The following is a 17,336-nucleotide window of genomic DNA, read 5'->3' as shown; positions in this document are numbered from 1 at the left end:
TGTTCCCATCAACTACCACATACAGAACCACATGGCGTGGCTGTCTCAGCTGGAAAACATTCCCTCCAGTCTCACAGTGCAGGGCTGGGCACTCACGGGCTGGAGCAGGTCAGTTCACACAGCACGTCGGCAGAACGTACTGCGCCTGCGCAGAACCCCGTATTTTCGCGTTTTTCGTTGGGTTTTTGGTCAACGTTGCATCAGAATTTTGCCTGTTGCAGAGGATATTCTTTCCGACATAACATTTGGAAACTACTGTCGAAATGCTAACCTTATATGAGCGAATACAACCTTATATGAGACGTTTTGCCGAAGTGCTATGTACAATACATTACGGGTTTCGCGCAGGTGCAGTACGTTCTGCCGACGTGCTAGTTCACACAAGTCTTTAATCCACCTGAAATTACCTATGACGTGCGTGCATTGATTTTCACCTGTTCTAAAAAAAATCACCTCCTCCAAGGCTCTGGCCTGGGTACCATCCTCTGTAGTCCATTAGGTAGTGACAATAGGGAGCCAGCAGTAACTATGGAGGGTGGCACCCAGGCTGCCAAAGGTTTGCGGATCCTCGGTTGGGTTAAGGCAGCCTATGGCCAACTATGATTAGTATTTCATACATATGGCTGTAACTTTTGATAGCTTGGTCGCACCACAACTTAACTTCACACAGTTCTAGTAGTACTTGAAACACATTGAATAAAGGTTATTTTGTTTTTACTACTTCTGTAATTTTTTGGGTTAAAAATCAACATTTTGGTTTAAAAAAAGCTGTTTTCTTCATGGCTTTACGCGCAAGTGGTAACAACACCTTTCATCATGATATTTTACAAGTAGAAAGCAAACCCCCTATTTATTATTTTTGTCCGAGGCTATTTTGTTTTAAATGACAGTTACATTGTTTTTTTGGGCCAAAAACGACAGAAACAGCTATTTTTCTGTCATTTTTCGTTAAAAAATCGCCACAGTTAAAAAATTTCGACTTATATGCAAAATAGCCTCGGACAAATTTGATAAAAAAGTGATAATACGTAAACATGGATTACTCTAAAGATGAATTATGCTGTTTTCAGCTGCGCGTAAAGCCGTTTAGGTCATACTACGTGAATAAAATGCGTAACAACGCGGGTTTACAGGGGAAACATACAAATGACTCAAATGACCGCCGGTAACCCCGAATTCGAACACGCGTTCTGTTCGAATGACGTCATATCGAACATGATGGAACATGATTCGGGTTCGAAACATGTATGTGGCAATCGTGCAGACACACGTCCGAACTCGAACATGAATATCAGCCTAGGCCGCCTTAACCCAACAGAGTCCGGAACTCAGCACAGTGATGACTCAAAAAGGCCAGCATGTGCCTACTTATCTTAAAAGTCGCTATGTACTACTGCAAATTCACAATAGTTACCATAGCATTTCCATTTTGGGCTGGAAAGTTTCCTTTATTCAACCGCAGGCACTAGTTTGTGGGTCGTCAGAGAATGATTGTCATCCATAAAATTAAGTAAGAATTAAATTTGCTAGACTGAGGAGTCTATGTACACATTCAAGTATATTTATTTCAAAGTTACCGGGACTGTCTTTTAGATGCCAAGACATGACAAAATATTGTATTTTCCTCTCTCCTTGCAGATATGACCACTACGCCACACATTGTGAGCTGCTGCCAGCTGCCATACCCAGCCTTGCACTCTGTCTGCAGACAGTCGTACATGGTGGGTTCAGTTTCAATGATGTTTTGAGTCCAACTAGACAGTGATAGTAAAAATACATTTAAGGCTGCCCAAACTTGTAGGGAAATCTTGTCTGAAAGCTTGTCTCAACATAATGTCACAAGTTTTCTGAAAGAGGTTGTAAGGCTATACAACATTTTCTAAGTCATGAAAGTTTGAGACAAATGCTTTGTAGCTTGTTATAATTCAGGAATTCTTCTTTTTTTGTCAGGTGGCTTCACAGAGGACTGTGACTTCCACAGGAAGGTGTCCGAGGAGCTGGGCTTTTCCCAAACTCTCCAGGTCCAGATTGTGCCCAAGTCAGTCTGTACAATATCATCTCACAATCACACAGATCACAATTTTAGGATTCTGTAGTTGTCACCACTTTCAGCCATTACAATGTAGCTCAGTGATTTACAAATACAATGAATAGGACTGGAGTTTGGTTACTTAGTTGAAATATGAATTTTTGTAATAGCTTTAAAGCTCATCTGTGTTGGTAGATTCCATATTAAAGTTTTATACAGTACTTAAGATAAACACAGTAAGGACAGCTCACCTCAAACTTTTGGTTGCTCTTCTGTCAACCGTCTTCGGGAGTCGATGATTCAAGTAATATGTTGATCTAAAGTACATGCATCAAACTTCCCTGTGGAATGTTTCGACTTTTTTATGTACTTTACAGATCAACTTATTACCCTTGTTATATCCTCTCTACCGTGTCCTGTACAACTGACTTAAAGAAATGCTACCTGCTGGTACTTTCAGAATTAAGACCATAGCGAGGGAAGGCAGATTCCCCGGTGGGAAGGTGTTCCAGGCTGTGCATGTCCTGGTCAACCTGGATGCTGACTACATAGACTTCCTCAATGGAGACAGGTTAGTTTTAAGTCGGTTTCAGGGAAGCCACTAGGAGGCCAAAGATCAACCTCGACTTTCATCTTTCCAAAAAGCTACACACATACCAAATACTTGATCATAATCCATTCATAACTTCTGGAGTTATACTGGTTACAGTATGCTGAAAGACCAAAAAAAACACAGGTGAACCTCTGATACAAAAGTAATTGCAGTGTTTAATAATACAATGTAGTAAAAAAATTGACACCTGAATACAGATCCTTCCTAGAATTTTGTATTCTCTTACATTTCCCAAGACCTACCCACAGAAAAGTTTTAAACCTTACTGAGCATACTGATCCCATTTATATTAAGTCTGCAAAGAGGGTAACAACCAATGGCAACTTTTTTACATGCTTTTTCCCATGTGCTGTTCCCCTAAGCAGGTACACAGGCTGGATGACAGACTACCATGTGAGGAGGAACTTCACCAACCCCTGTCACCTGGAGTTCATCATACATGTGGCATCCAGGTACAAATGTCTTAAATCTTTCTCAGTCTGAATGTGTACTGATCTTCCGGGTGCAATCCTCCAAAGTTTCTGCCTTCACAGGTAGCCAGCAACATTAGGGAGCCGGTGGAAACTACTGAGGATGGCACACAGGCTAGTGTACTGATTGGAAAAACTAGAGTCCTTCTACTAGTTCTAGTCCATCTCTATCTTTTGAATGTTGGTTGGACTTGTCTCAGTATCAACTAGCCTTGGTTACCTGGGACCTATTTATCCTCTGTCTTTATCCTCTCCGCAAATATTTGGGAGAGGGATTTTGGGAGCTTAAATAGGTTTGGTAACCAGGCTAGGTTTCAACTACATCTAGTTTTTCTTTAATGTTTTCTTCAGGCTCCAAGAAGAGTTCACCAAGCTTCACAGGGAGATGGACAGTGCCCTGTCAGAGGTGTACGACCCGAGTACAGTGGAGGAGTGGCTGGAGGTTCACTTTAAGTCTCCCATAGACAAGCTGAGCGAAATCCTCGGAACCGCAAAGACGCAAATCGAACGTTATTCCAGCAAGAAGCAGAATAGCAGCTAGTGTGTCCGTGGAGTCGTTTAGATGTCAGAATATCATGTGCTGCTTTTGTTGGGGTCAGAATGGTGTGCAATTAAACTGCTTCCACTGGCTATGGTGTTGCTGCTTCCTGCCGATTTGCAGACCTCCAGTCTGCAGTTTGTACTGTATCCTCTGGTGTGTTATGAAGCTAAAGCTGGAGTGTAAAACTGTGTAATGCACATGTACAGCTACATGTAAAACAGGAATGTTAGATAGCTAAAGCAGGGGTGTGTTGAACAGCTAAAGCAGGGATGTGTTGCACAGCTAAAGCAGGGGTGTGTTGCACAGCTAAAGCAGGGGTGTGTTGCACAGCTAAAGCAGGGATGTGTTGCACAGCTAAAGCAGGTGTGTGTTGCACAGCTAAAGCAGGGGTGTGTTGGACAGCTATAGCAGGGATGTGTTGCACAGCTAAAGCAGGGGTGTGTCACACAGCTAAAGCAGGGGTGTGTCACACAGCTAAAGCAGGGGTGTGTTGCACATCTAAAGCAGGGGTGTGTTGCACAAGCTAAAGCAGGGATGTGTTGCACAGCTAAGCAGGTGTGTGTTGCATAGCTAAAGCAGGGGTGTGTTGCACAGCTATAGCAGGGATGTGTTGCACAGCTAAAGCAGGGGTGTGTTGCACAGCTAAAGCAGGGGTGTGTTGCATAGAGAAAGCAGGGGTGTGTTGCAGAAAAAGAAGGGTTGTGGCACAGCTAATGCAGAGGTGTCAAAATTTGTACTGACAATTTCCAAACCCTTCTGCACAGCATAAGAAAACTGGCCATTTTCCTGTAAACTGTTCACATTAGATGTGAAATTAGCAGTCAAATCATTCCAATTATTGTGCTTGAAAAGCCTTGTGATGCCAGCAAATAGTTAAAGGCTGTGGCTTTACCAATATCATCACTTGTCTCTTGTACATGTACACCAGCAAACACTTGTGATGGGTCTGAATGTTTGCCGAACCAGATGTTTATTTCAGAGACGTACCATGCACTGAATTATGTATTGCTTAATAAATATAACAAAAGGTAGAAACACAAAATGTTATCATTCTAGAGCACCACAGTAAATGTGGAGATAATCATTGATCCTATTTTAACCGAGCCAATATCTTTAAGTTCTATATTCAGATCATAACACTGGTAGATCATGTACCTTATAAAAGGTACCTTAATATAAAAGGATGACTTCTTTACTTTTTGTATGTAACGTTATAGAGATATATCCTGCAAGTGTCTTAATGTGCTGAAGCAAAGGGAAGTGTGGTCTGAGCTACTGACTCAAGATCTGTGCTTGAAGTATGAAAACATAATCTTGAGCATTGGTATGTATGGCCAAAAAAAAGTCATTATTTTAATTATTAGCAAGATCACTGCTAGCATATTTTACATCAGCTGGTCCTATCCTTGTTACTAGGCAAATAAGGCATATATATATCATAAGGAAATTACATTTCTTGCTGTTTTATTTTTTAGTACGTTTGTTCTGTTTTACAGTTAAAATGTTACGTTTATCCTGGTAACCTAGCTAGCTGGTCAGGATGACTTAAAAATAAGAAGAGTGTACCCTGCAAGAACAATCAAACTGTAGACTGTCAATTTGAGGTGGAAGAAACAGGACGTGAAGTCATCGTCCAAGAGAAAAACAAAATCCATACATTTACTCAATGGGGATATATGATAAGATTTTGGTAGCTGCTTTGGGGACATCAGTTTCAGTGTATTGTAAATGTTTCTGTCTTGTGAATGGCTACAAACCACATTGCATTAAAGGGCTCCTTGGATCCGTTTCCATTGTAGACTGCCTCTTTCTCTTTTTTCAGTGTGTGAACAATGCATGAGAAGGAAATATCTGTTATACATTCTCTTGTATTAAACTACTTAGCCTCTACCAGGCTTCGGGTGCAGCAAACAGGTCTCTCTACAGGATCAACTCACCTGGCATGTTATCTATCTATTTCAACGATTACTACTCTTTCCAACAGCCTCCCGAAGCCTGGTAGAGGCTAGCATCAACTCAACAATAAAAGAATGATGTAATATGTATAGAGGAGAAGCCTGATCAAGAAGAAAACTTACAACCACAATTTCAATGGATAGAGAATCATTTGTTGTATGTGTCGAGAATATTGGAACAGTAGTTACACAAACTTCTTAAAAAGTGACAATTCACTTTCTACCTACAGCCTTTCCCTTTTTGTCTTACATCAGCCAACCTTCTAATGCTAAATCTTACATACCACAAATGTAAAATAGTTGATATGGTACAGTGATGAAGTGAAAGCACCAATTGTAAGGTCATAGTTTTTCTCATGCATCAATCAACAGCTCACAAATGTTGAACAAGCTTTTCAAAATAATTATACTTTGAAGTTGTGTCCTGATTGCAAACATTGTAATACAAAGAGTAGCAGAAGAACATACATGCACAGGAAAACTGCTGACATACAAAAATTACTGTCTGAACCTTATTGTAACAGACATGTTTTGGAGCACATGCAGCCCTTCCAAGTTAAGCAAAATGACAAAGTTGACCGCCCCACAAAAACGGAGACTAGTGCACATATTACAAGGCAACTATCCTTGAGCTACAATGGCTGCATCATTCCCAATCTTATGCCTCAACTGGGCAAGATTTTGCTTGACCAGACACATGACTAAAATATTGAAATTATAGCAGTCAAACATCGAACAGTATGCTGTGCCTGTAGACATGACATGTTCATGATATCAATTTACTATCTCTACTTGTTAACCACTAAAGTGTTAACCTTTCTGTATAATCCACCCTCCATGCTTTCTATACACCCTTTAGTACATGCCACAAATCTAAAGTTACACAATAATGACATTAAAAAGTTGTAAAACTGCAAATAAAAACATGATTTTCTAAAATACTGGAATAGACTATGTGACTTATAACTGGCAGTCTTTAGCAAATCTCATATCATTCAAACTTTCCTTTTGAGCACCAGAGGGGCCTCTGCATACACTGCAATGATGTATTTAAACAAAAAACTCATAGTGTGACAACTTAACAACAAAGCAGGGACAGTGCTGTCATGTGTATCACATGTAAGTCTTCAGTCTCACAGTACATAAAACTTCAATCTATATCACAGATTACAGAAATAAAACACCTTAAGATGCTTTGAGAACTTGAGACAGCTTTGTCCACTGTTACACCACAGCTGTAAACAAAAGTTGAGGATTCGCACACTGTGTTTTTCACATGATTATATAAAACATACAAAGACTACATAATGTCAAAATGTAACAATGAAACAGTAAGAATATACTTTATCATGAGGTTATACAGTAAATAAATAAGTTAGTACAGCTGATTATCTAAAATGTAATGCAGAAACTACTAAAATAACGAGTCATGTGCATCATTAAAATATATCTAGGATTATCTTTTTTTTAACATTCTTAACTAACTTACTGAATAACACTGAACAGCACCTTATTATTGCCTACTAGAGATATTCACAGTATGGAGAAGCAATATACAAAGCTTCATATTAACTTATCCTACTCTTCTAAAAAATGTGTTCATTGCATCCAATTTAGACAAGCTTCCAAGGCATTGCCGTACCCATATATATGTGTATTATAATATAGTAAATACTATAAAATCTTTCTTTATTCTTTGAGTGTTTTTAACCTTGGAATATATGTCTACAGACCAAAGTAGTAAAATTAATTTGATTGCCTTGAAGTACATATGATTTACCAATGCAAGATTAGTTCTTATTAGAAATGCTTTTGATTCAAATCTTTAACATGATTTTCTTATTGTATTACGTCGTGTAATATTGGTCGAGTCATAGAGTAAAATACAACGTAGATGTTGTACAGATTTTGGACAGCAGACAAGATACAGCATAGAGAAGTTCAATGCTTTCCATGATTTTAGGGCAAAATGGTACCCTGTAAGTCATGTTTTCACTGATTTAGATATTACTAAATGGGTTTTCTAAACACTGAAAGCGGTTTTAAGAGAATACTTCTGCTACACATGTTTTCACACAAACATGGTAACACATTTAAAAGCCTTGTTTTACTCTAGACTTCTAGACAGCCTGAAATACCCTCACCTCTTTTCATAGTGAAAATCTTGAAGCTTTATACATGCACATTCTGATTTCCTTAAACTGACTCCATACAAAAACCTGTTTAACCCATCCTGAATACATACACATTTGCTGAACAATGCAAGCTAGATTACATGCTGAATGTCCGATTCTCATAAATATAGTGCTTGACAATTGTGTAGTGATAGTTTCCATCTGTCCTGGTAGAAAAACTAATCTATAATCTTCCTTAACTAACACGTCTGGTGTGGCTGTGGTGGGGTTTATGCCATGGTCAGATCCTCAGGCTCATCCTGTTCATTCTGCAGAAACAAGGACAACCAGAAAGGTAACAATTGCAAAGCAAATGCATAGTGTTTACCTTCACATGTTCTATATATAGTTGAACAAACTATTTCTCTGCTTATTGTTACTTAAACACATTCATATACTATACATGTATACATGTATGGTAAGCAGCCCCTCCATCTTTCTCCTACAAAATGTACTACAAAATGTAATCCAACACCATAGGGTGTCTGCTACAGTGCCAGTTACCGTGGTGACAGACGTCTGGTCCAGGTCATTGACTTAATTTGTTTAGAGAAGAAGAAGAGGCAGAAACATAGCAAAAACAATATTTTTTTCTTCTGTGAAGGTAAAAATAAAACATGTTAATGAAAACCTCATGTATTTAAGATTCTGCACCACAACATTGCAGCTTTGAATAGTCTTAGCTAAGAAAGTAGCATGAATTACTGTCTAACTGCACAGCTTGATGAAGGAATGTTTCACACTCACCTCTTCTGCAAGATCTACCTGCTGACCCAGGACCTGGCTGTTACTGGGGACTTTCTTCCCCCTTCTGGCTTTGTTGAACATTTGTGTGGTGTTGACTTTTGGCCGCCTGGGTCCACGCACCTGAATATTGTCTAGTTCCTGGGGAGGAATAATTCAACAGGACAGCTTAAGCCCTGATATGAGAAAGGTAGCTGAGTGGTTAAAGAAATGTTGTCAGATGAAATCCTTTTGGTTTTGGTTGTGTAGCTACTACCAGTAGTAAAAACCCAGTATGCTATGTATGGGGACCCATTCATTTTAAAAAAGACAACAAACAAGAAAACTAGTCTTAAGACCAGCCTTTTTCGCATGTGTTTGTTCCAACTTGCCAAAGTGATGGGTATGAAAGGACTCAAGCTATACATGGCTAGATGAGAAAACTGCCTGAATAGGCGCATCTTATCTCCAAGATACTGTACCTCAATTTTGTGGACTGTCTTGACGTGATATCGGAAGCCTCCAGGCGAGGTGTACTGGCGATCACACATGTTGCAGGCAAACACAAGCCCTATTTCTGCCACCTGGAACAAAAAACTCAAAGTTAAGGGAATTGGTAATATCCATATGTCTGCTGCTGGACACCTTGCACAACAACTACAAAGTTCACAGATGCCTTTTTACCTGAAACTAACGTATGGATAGCTTTACTTAAGAAGATAACTTGCCTACCTCCTTCACAGTACAGGGCCAATTCTGACATCTCTTCAGGACACCCTTGTCACGCACAATTCTGGGCTTTCTGTCATGTTTAGGGTTGGACTTGTAGCTGCCTAGAGGTCGACCACGATGCTCCGACTTGATGCCAAGCTCAATGGCCTGAAGAAAAAATAACAACAAACCATTGTCAACTTAAGAAAAATTTCTTTCTTAGATTGTGGCAAGAATACAATTTCTACCAAGAGAGGTATGGGGATTACAACATTATTACAATAATTTGCTGCATGATATAACATTAACAATTAAAAAGTCATCTCATGATCAATGGTTTTGTAACAGTGTAACTCAGCAGTTCCTTTAACCAGTGCAGCTTTTACTTATTAAAAACCTATGGAACCATTCTATGATATGGGACAGTTTATTTACATTGTCTTTCTATGTTAGGCTATTTACCTGTCAAAACTATCCAACAAGGCTGAAGTAACAAGTTTGTAAGCAAATATTTTATTGATGTTCAACTTTTCAAATAAAATTTCTTTATAGCAGTCAGCACTGACAGCCATTCCATTCCAACAGTGGCGATAGAAATTTTGTGTCGGAACAAAGTTCATTTAAATGAACACAAATCCATTGAAAGGTTCTATTCTGAGACTTGAGGACCAATTAAGTCGTAAAAGCCATCACCTGTCATAACTTTGCAGTTTTCTTCTTACAGAAAAACATTTGTGAAAAAAGCTTAATTCTACCAAACAAAACAACATGTTGATTTCCTCAGTAAAATCACAAAAGCAGTCGATGGCGCAAAAGTAGTCGATGACACATCAGTCCACTTTTTCAAAGAAGGTAAAATATGTCGTTTCAAAGACAGGAAAATATGTTTGAAAGTTCTACTAAACAATCTAAATAAAGCGCGATAATACGTCGTCCAGTCGGATCTAAACATTGGATTTCTATCACTAACAAATCATGCATTCTTTGTCTTACGTATCTGAGTTTGCATTTGTAAATTTGTCCGAGAAATCATTAATTATGACGGTGTCTCCGGTTGTTTTGATAAATGACGACCAAACTGGGAGAGCAGACGCCCCCCTCCCCTGGAAAACCCATCAAATTCGCGTTAAATTTCTCCGGCCCAGAATCATTACATCTCCGAGAAAGCGCTGAGAAAACTTGCCTTGTCTTCCTCTGGGTGGCTTTGTTTTACTTTTGCTTTCCTCTCTCTTCCCTCGGCCGGATCTTCGTCTGGTGAAACTTCCATGAACAGAGCTCCCGTCTCCACCAAATCGTCAGCTCCGTCCGCCATAGCGAACCGCAGGGGATAGTGGGAAATACTCACGACCTCTGACCCAACAATTTGGAAAGTGGTGGGGCCAAAATAAATAATTTTTATGGATCAGATACATTTCACTAAAATCTGCTTTGAGAGCGCAAGAAAAAACTTTTGAAAAATATGCCGCAAACAATAAGGGGCCCATATTTGGCATTATCTAGAATTGGTAAAATTGAAATGAAGAGTATCAATTAAGACAAGAGTGCTATTGGTTTACAGAATGAAAATTTACCAAGATACTGTACTAAAATGAATACTAGTATATTGACGCTGCATTTCTTTAAGAACTATGCCTACGAGTCTAGCATTGCTGTACTACATTTAAGTGGTGTCTTATCCTCCAAATCTGAAATCCTCTTAACAAAATTAACCATTTGCCTGCAGGTGAGTGTATACCATACAATATTCTATACTTTGAGCGTCTGCTCATCTTCAAAGCTACAGTGTAGCAAGTCAGAACAGATGTGGCCGAACTCCCTCTGGAATGGTATTTAATGATGTTGAAGAAAGGTGGGTTCAAGTTTAAGTTGACTGTCCTGCTGAAGCAAACTGCTGGGTGGAGCTTCAGTGCTACGGTAGCAATGACAAGTCTATGTCTATGCAAGGAGATTCTATTTGAGTATCAAAGGCCGATTCGGCGATTGATCTATTTTGACCAAGCTCAGGCCTTCTCTCCACATCTGATGACCAAAAAACCAAAATAAATATTTTCTGCTTTTCTACTGTTTCATCCATGTCACTGAACCTTGATAGTGCAAACAATAACATGAGACACACCCGGTCTGAAAAACACCTCCAGATTTTTTTCCAGCGATGCATCGATCTTAAGTTTTTCTAATGTACAACTTAAAAATAAGTTTGTAGTGCACCATTTTGTGTTTAAACAGTTTTTACTCTGTAAAATACTAGTATGCAATGAAGATGACAACTTGCCTAGGCTAAGTTTTCCATCCAGCTGGAAATAACCAAATCTACTCTAGACACCAGCACATACAACTCAAAGAAAATGACACTCAAGCCAGTTTATTGTTCCATTTTGGTATATTTTTTTTTCCTTTTAAGTTACATAGAACATCTCTTCATTGTTCCCTGATAACATCAACTTCAATACGGCACTTTAATACAAATAAATAATCTTTTTTTCCTTTTTAAAACTTTGCGGTACAAAACAAAAATGATATGTGCATTATTAAAAAATCCCAGATACGAACACATAATAGCCAGATATTTCAGTACAAGCCAGTTCTTGTAGTTTATATACCATTGGACCACACAAGTGATGTATTATGGTAAAGTACAAGCTGTATATTCGACATACTGATTTGAATACTGATACCCTTCTTATTTTGGTGGAGAAGTGTGGTGGGTTCTTTGACATAGAGGTCCCTGTAATGAAGGAGTTCCGAGCTCCAATCGTAGGACGGACTTCGAAATCGAGAAACTCGGATTTCCAACTAATTAACCCTGCCATACAATTCACAATGTTCCCCAAAAGCAACAATTAAAATTTTGAGACATTTTTACCTTAGAGGTACTGTACGTCAAAGGTGTTCCTATCTTGGGTGGAATGGACACAGCAAATCCACTGTACAAGGTTTGCAACTTCAAGACATGCAGAAATGCTCAATATCCAATATCCCTGTCTTCCATCATACATTATATACATTTACAGAGCTTGTGGAAAGGTCCAAGCAGGCAAAATATAGGTACAATAGGTACAAACTCTGCGTACTGTACAAAACTTTGGCACCACTGACTAGGCAAGTAAACCACACCACGCAAGTTACTGTACTGCTACAGTTCAATATAACACTTAACTTAATTTGGTGTTGACATCTGTACAAGCGTGGTAGGTTTCAATTTGGTCACTTAGATACCTAGCAGCTGGTATAACAATGGCCCAAAAAGGCATTGCATTATCAAGTTGCAAAACACTGCAACCAAAACTTACAATAAATTAACAATCTAAGTCAAAGAATGAGAACTATTTACAAACTCCTGTGCGTTATTATACAATAATCACAGCTTGTGCTACAACACTGTCTCTTTAGAGTCAACTTTATGCAAGAATTTTGACACATCTACTTGGACAGGAAAGTACATAACATGCTGTTCTGTACTGCTCTTTTTACAGCAGCGGAAGACAGCAAGCATTTTTGTGATTAAGTTATCGAGTGGCTGTAGGGAGCGCATCCACAGGGGCAGCCACTCCCAGTTCTTCAGCTTGGCTGGCAGAACCTTTGGATACTTGTGCTGAAGTACGTTAATGACAACAATTACAACAACCAGAAAGGCCAGGGGGCCTCCTATCGCAGCCAGGTACTGCCAGCCAGCCAGGGACAGCCCAAACACAAGAGCAGGGAAGACAAAGAACATGAGAACAAGGTACAGGACGGCGAACCAACGGTAATCGGCTGTGGTGTTACCCAACCATTTTGCCATCTTGATAGGGAAACGTAGGAAGGGAAGGGGGTAGAAGACCATGATACCGCTGAGGTTGAAGAACAAGTGGCAGATGGCGATCTGTAGGCCCTTCTCGAGCTTGGCGCCGGAGTTGGCGAAGGCAGCCAGCAGGCCGGTGGTGGTGGTACCGATGTTGGAGCCCAGGGTGAGGGGGTACATGCGCTCGATGCTGATGACGCCAATCCCGACCAGCGGGGTCATGGTGGAGGTGAAGATGGAGCTGCTCTGCACCAGGATGGTCAGGCCCGCGCCGACCAGGATGGCCAGGTAACCCGCTAGGAACGACAGCTTCCCGGGGAACTCCGCGTTGATGGTCTTCTTCACGATCTTGGCAACGCGCCCGCGCAGCATGGAGTTGAGGATCTTGACAATGGTGACGAGGCAGACGCAGAGCATGATGAGGGCCACCACCAGGAGGATGATACCCACTGCAGTGTCGTTCAGACCAGTGTCTTGGAACAGGAACGAACCTGTGGAAGCACAAGAAGAAACATAGTAAGATACAATTGAAAAAGAAGAAACAACAAAAACGCTGGTAATATCTGTTTTCACTGCACTGGATTAAGATAATCACTTGAGGAACTGTTCTAATACTTTCCCCACAATACTCCAACAGTCTATCCCTGATAAACACAGCTTGGTACTCTACCATTGCATACAAGGCTTTGTTGACATGATGGATCAATAATCTTGATAATCATCAAAGGTAACATCCTGTTGAAACTCTGGCAACTCTTTTAAGTAAAAGCCGGCACGCTTACATTTCTTGATGTTCACGGTGACTTCCTCTTCGATCTCCCGCGTCACGTTCATCTCCCGCGTGACGTTGACGCCGTTCTCCAGCACGGTGACGTTCATCAGCTGGGTGACGTTCTTGGTGACCAGGTTCTGCTCCTTCTCGCACCACTCCTTGATCAGGCTCTTCTCGTAGGCCTTCTCGTCGCCTGTGGCAATCTTGGAAATCACCTTCTTGTCAATCTGTGGTGGAACAGGGAGGGGGAGGAACAAAGGAAAGACTCATAAGTACTTGTGTAAGCCTACAAGTGCTGCACATGTGATAGAAGTTAGTTATCCCTAGGTCAGCAACATGTTTAGTCAGTGCCAACAAACCGGTCATCACTACAGAGTAAAACAAACTTACAAGAGCCCTAGTTTACACAACTCCCAGGGTCACAGCAAACAGAGTAAGTACACTGGTACTTACACTCAACTCTCAGCACCCACTCTTGGCCACATAGTGGTGCTGTTACATCACTGATCTAACCCTTTCCAAGCACCTTCATATCTGACCATGGAAAGGAGGCAGGTGCTACTGCAAACCTACACAATGCCATCTCTCTGCTAGGATGGCAATACATTCAGCACTCCACAAAACAAATCATCTTGGAATAATTAGCTACATTGATGGAGTGCAATAATACGTTTTCCAAAAGAGAATTTTTCAGACACAATCCTACATACATTGACAAGTAGTACTGGCTTTACAGTTAGTGTAGAATTATACTTGTACACATTGTAATGTAACCAAAACTATATAAGTTTTACCCCTTACCAGAGGCAAATCATGGAGTCAAAGGCATTTTGCTAGTATGTAATGAATCAACTCATTCTTGCTCAGAAAGGGCAGTTGTGAACAATGTCTTAGAACTAAAAAAGAAAGACAAGCACATAGGACACTGGGAACAACTACCCACCTCTGAGCAAGAATGGGCTTTGATTTGTCAAATGATTCTTTTCCAATTCACAGACGTAGACTCAAGTTTAGGAACATGACACCTACCTTCAAGACTAACAAGGGAATGTGATTACCTGAATCACAAGTTTGGTGAAGGGCTTGGTGAGGACCTTGAGGAACTCCTGCTTCATGTCTTTGGTCTCAAGGTTGAAGCTCTTCACGATGTAGTGGGAGAGGTGGTACAGGTAACCAGTGGCCACCTCGATGGGGAGGAAGACCAGCACGGTCAGCCAGTTGAACATGTCGTGGACGGTGGCCCCGCCGAAGGCACGGCGGAACTCGTTGCGCTCCGAGGCCTGGGCCATGGACACGATGGTGTTGGTGACGGACGTCCCGATGTTGGCACCCATGATGATGGGAATGGCCGGCCTCACGTCAAGAACTGTACAACACAAACATTCATGCTCTAACTACAGTGTTTCAACAAATCTGCATTGTTTCAACAAATCCAAAAGATTTATTTCTTTATATGTTCATTACTAGTATTCATGTTGGCTGTGCTAGGGAGCAGTGATTTCAAAATCATGGATTCCTGCTTATAGAATATAAAGACTAACTGCCTCTAAATAGTGCAGGATAAAGCACTGTTTGGCAAGAATTTTAGTGTGAACATGTTGATTGTACTTACGTCCGGAGGCGACCATGGTGACAACAATGGATGTGGACGTGCTGGAGCTCTGGACCAGAACAGTAGCCAGGACACCGATCATCAGGCCGGCGATGGGGTTCTGCAGCAGAGCGTTGTCGGAGAACGCCTTTCCCGCGGCCTTGCCGCCGAGCAAACGGAAGGCAGAGCTCAGGAAGTCCAGGGAACAGATGAACAGGTACATGGTCAGGATCAGCAGGGCGATCTTTGTGGCATTCACCACCACACGTTTCACCTTCCCAAAGGTGTCAAGGTCTGGAATTTAAAAAAAAATATATATATATAAGAAATTGATAGAAAACAAAACTTGACATCATGCATTTATCAAACTTTTCTGTAAACTAAATGTAGCATTATTTTCCTCAGACAGACACACTTGAATCCGGCATTTGATAGTGCTGCTAAAGGCTGTTAGAAGGGCAAGGCCATGATGTTTACAGATTCTAAGTCCCTTAAAACAAGTGAAGTACCAATCTTGGCAATCAGTCAAAGGCCGGCTAGGCAATAATATGTACATACAGTGATACACCATGCCCTAGGCCTAGGAAAAAAAATGTTGTGTTTCCGGTTACCCGACCGACCCTATGAAAAACCCCCCGACCCTAGCCTTTTTTGGGCCGACCAAAAATTTCGAGCGGCTAGCGGTCGGTTTTCAAAATTGGGGATTTTATCCCCGATAAATGTACTCGTCATTCCAATTTTCTTCGGTCGGGCGGCGTGGATCGAGCGCTAATTGCACGGATCGGGCCGCTATTCAATTCCATTGTCGGCACAATCCTGTGAATTGACGATGAATTGTCGATCTCGCCATGACGCCACAAAGAAAACGTTGTCATTGGTAGAAAATCTGACACCCCGCTGGCGTTTCACAACAAAATTTTCATGTAAACAACTCCGACTGTCTTTGTTTACATCGCGAAAGCTCACCGATACAAAGTAAAACTCCCGCCGGCCGGCCGCGCCCGATCGCATGGTTGCAGCATGGCGCTAAGTTTTCGGCAGCTCGACGGAAAAATAATCCATCCCCAGAAGAAATGTTACGCATGAAAATAACAACTACAACTTGTTTTCCTCGTTATATGAGTTTTTGAGGCCGTAAAATGTTTAAAACGGTTGAAATTTGCTCGAAAAAACGGCTCGAAAATTCACGGCGAGAAAGACAACATGGCCGACCTGTTTTCACAATAACAATGGTCAAAGGTCAAGATAGCATGCAAATGTATAGATACATGTAATAAGTACATATTACAGTGCTAAAACGATACTTTAAACGCATGAAAAATATTTTTTCGGCTACAACTGAAATAAAAATTCAGTTATATTTTAGTAAGGTTAATTTTCAAACATTACTGAGAAATTTTCCGAATTAATTGGTTTCTTGTGTAATATTGTTGTTTCTATGTATGTGCGGTTGGATGCTGTCATTGTAAAGACCCTTTACATATTGGGAGAATCAGATGAGATATTAGAGATTATCACGCTTAGTACCGTGACCCGAGTGTCTCTCAAAAATTGTTTTTGAGTGGAGTTTATAAACATGATCACATTTTTATTTGTTCAGCTGTGTCAATATGTGATTTGTTTGAGAAATAGGATTTGGTTTAGTTTTTAATATATGTGCAGTTAACATCTTTGGAATAAATTGCTCCAAGTTCCAGGTAGTAAATACATGTACATTTTGTATCATGTATTTTTCACTTGTTGAACTTGTGGAAGCACCGTTGGCCCCCGGTTAGGGGTCATCCGGGGAACCTATGCCCAATTTTTTCAAAATTAAGGGTACAATTTTTTTTGAACATGAGGATAATTAAGTACAGATCTTGAACCTTTCTACTGCCTTATACATCTGCAGTTGTACAGAAAATGTAGAACTGAAGTTGCAGGAAATGACCTCCATTTGTGTTTGGAAAAGACAAAATGCAATGGCTTCCCCCCCC

At 40.6% G+C, this 17,336-nt stretch overlaps 3 protein-coding genes across 3 annotated transcripts in view; 1 reads left to right on the top strand and 2 right to left on the bottom strand.

The window, feature by feature from the left end:
- Positions 1-4,203, top strand: part of LOC109488257 (hexosaminidase D-like) — a 14,825-nt gene extending 10,622 nt beyond the window's left edge. Inside the window, 5 exon segments of the mRNA XM_019792462.1 lie at positions 1,639-1,721; positions 1,951-2,038; positions 2,490-2,600; positions 3,008-3,094; positions 3,464-4,203. Coding sequence (XP_019648021.1) covers positions 1,639-1,721; positions 1,951-2,038; positions 2,490-2,600; positions 3,008-3,094; positions 3,464-3,653 — 559 coding nt within the window. The 3' untranslated portion in view covers positions 3,654-4,203.
- Positions 4,204-5,739: 1,536 nt separating this feature from the next.
- Positions 5,740-10,537, bottom strand: LOC109461688. Its single transcript, XM_019758075.1, has 5 exons — positions 10,398-10,537; positions 9,238-9,382; positions 8,988-9,089; positions 8,530-8,667; positions 5,740-8,051 (listed from the first exon to the last, which is right to left on the bottom strand). The coding sequence occupies exons 1-5, from the start codon at positions 10,526-10,528 to the stop codon at positions 8,013-8,015; spliced, it is 555 nt and encodes a 184-aa protein (XP_019613634.1). The 5' UTR covers positions 10,529-10,537; the 3' UTR covers positions 5,740-8,012.
- Positions 10,538-11,577: 1,040 nt separating this feature from the next.
- The window catches only part of LOC109461680 (sodium-dependent phosphate transport protein 2B-like), an 8,632-nt gene continuing 2,873 nt past the window's right edge, over positions 11,578-17,336 (bottom strand). The window contains exons 3-6 of the mRNA XM_019758062.1: positions 15,382-15,654; positions 14,828-15,135; positions 13,780-13,996; positions 11,578-13,488 (exon numbers count right to left, since the gene is read on the bottom strand). Of these exons, the coding sequence (XP_019613621.1) occupies positions 12,587-13,488; positions 13,780-13,996; positions 14,828-15,135; positions 15,382-15,654 (1,700 nt within the window). The 3' untranslated portion in view covers positions 11,578-12,586. The remainder of the gene's footprint in view (positions 13,489-13,779; positions 13,997-14,827; positions 15,136-15,381; positions 15,655-17,336) is intronic.

This window comes from Branchiostoma belcheri, unplaced genomic scaffold (assembly GCF_001625305.1).
Source record: "Branchiostoma belcheri isolate BF01 breed outbred unplaced genomic scaffold, Haploidv18h27 scaffold112, whole genome shotgun sequence".
Classification (NCBI taxonomy): domain Eukaryota; kingdom Metazoa; phylum Chordata; class Leptocardii; order Amphioxiformes; family Branchiostomatidae; genus Branchiostoma; species Branchiostoma belcheri.
This window is presented reverse-complemented; position numbering and strand designations above follow the sequence as displayed.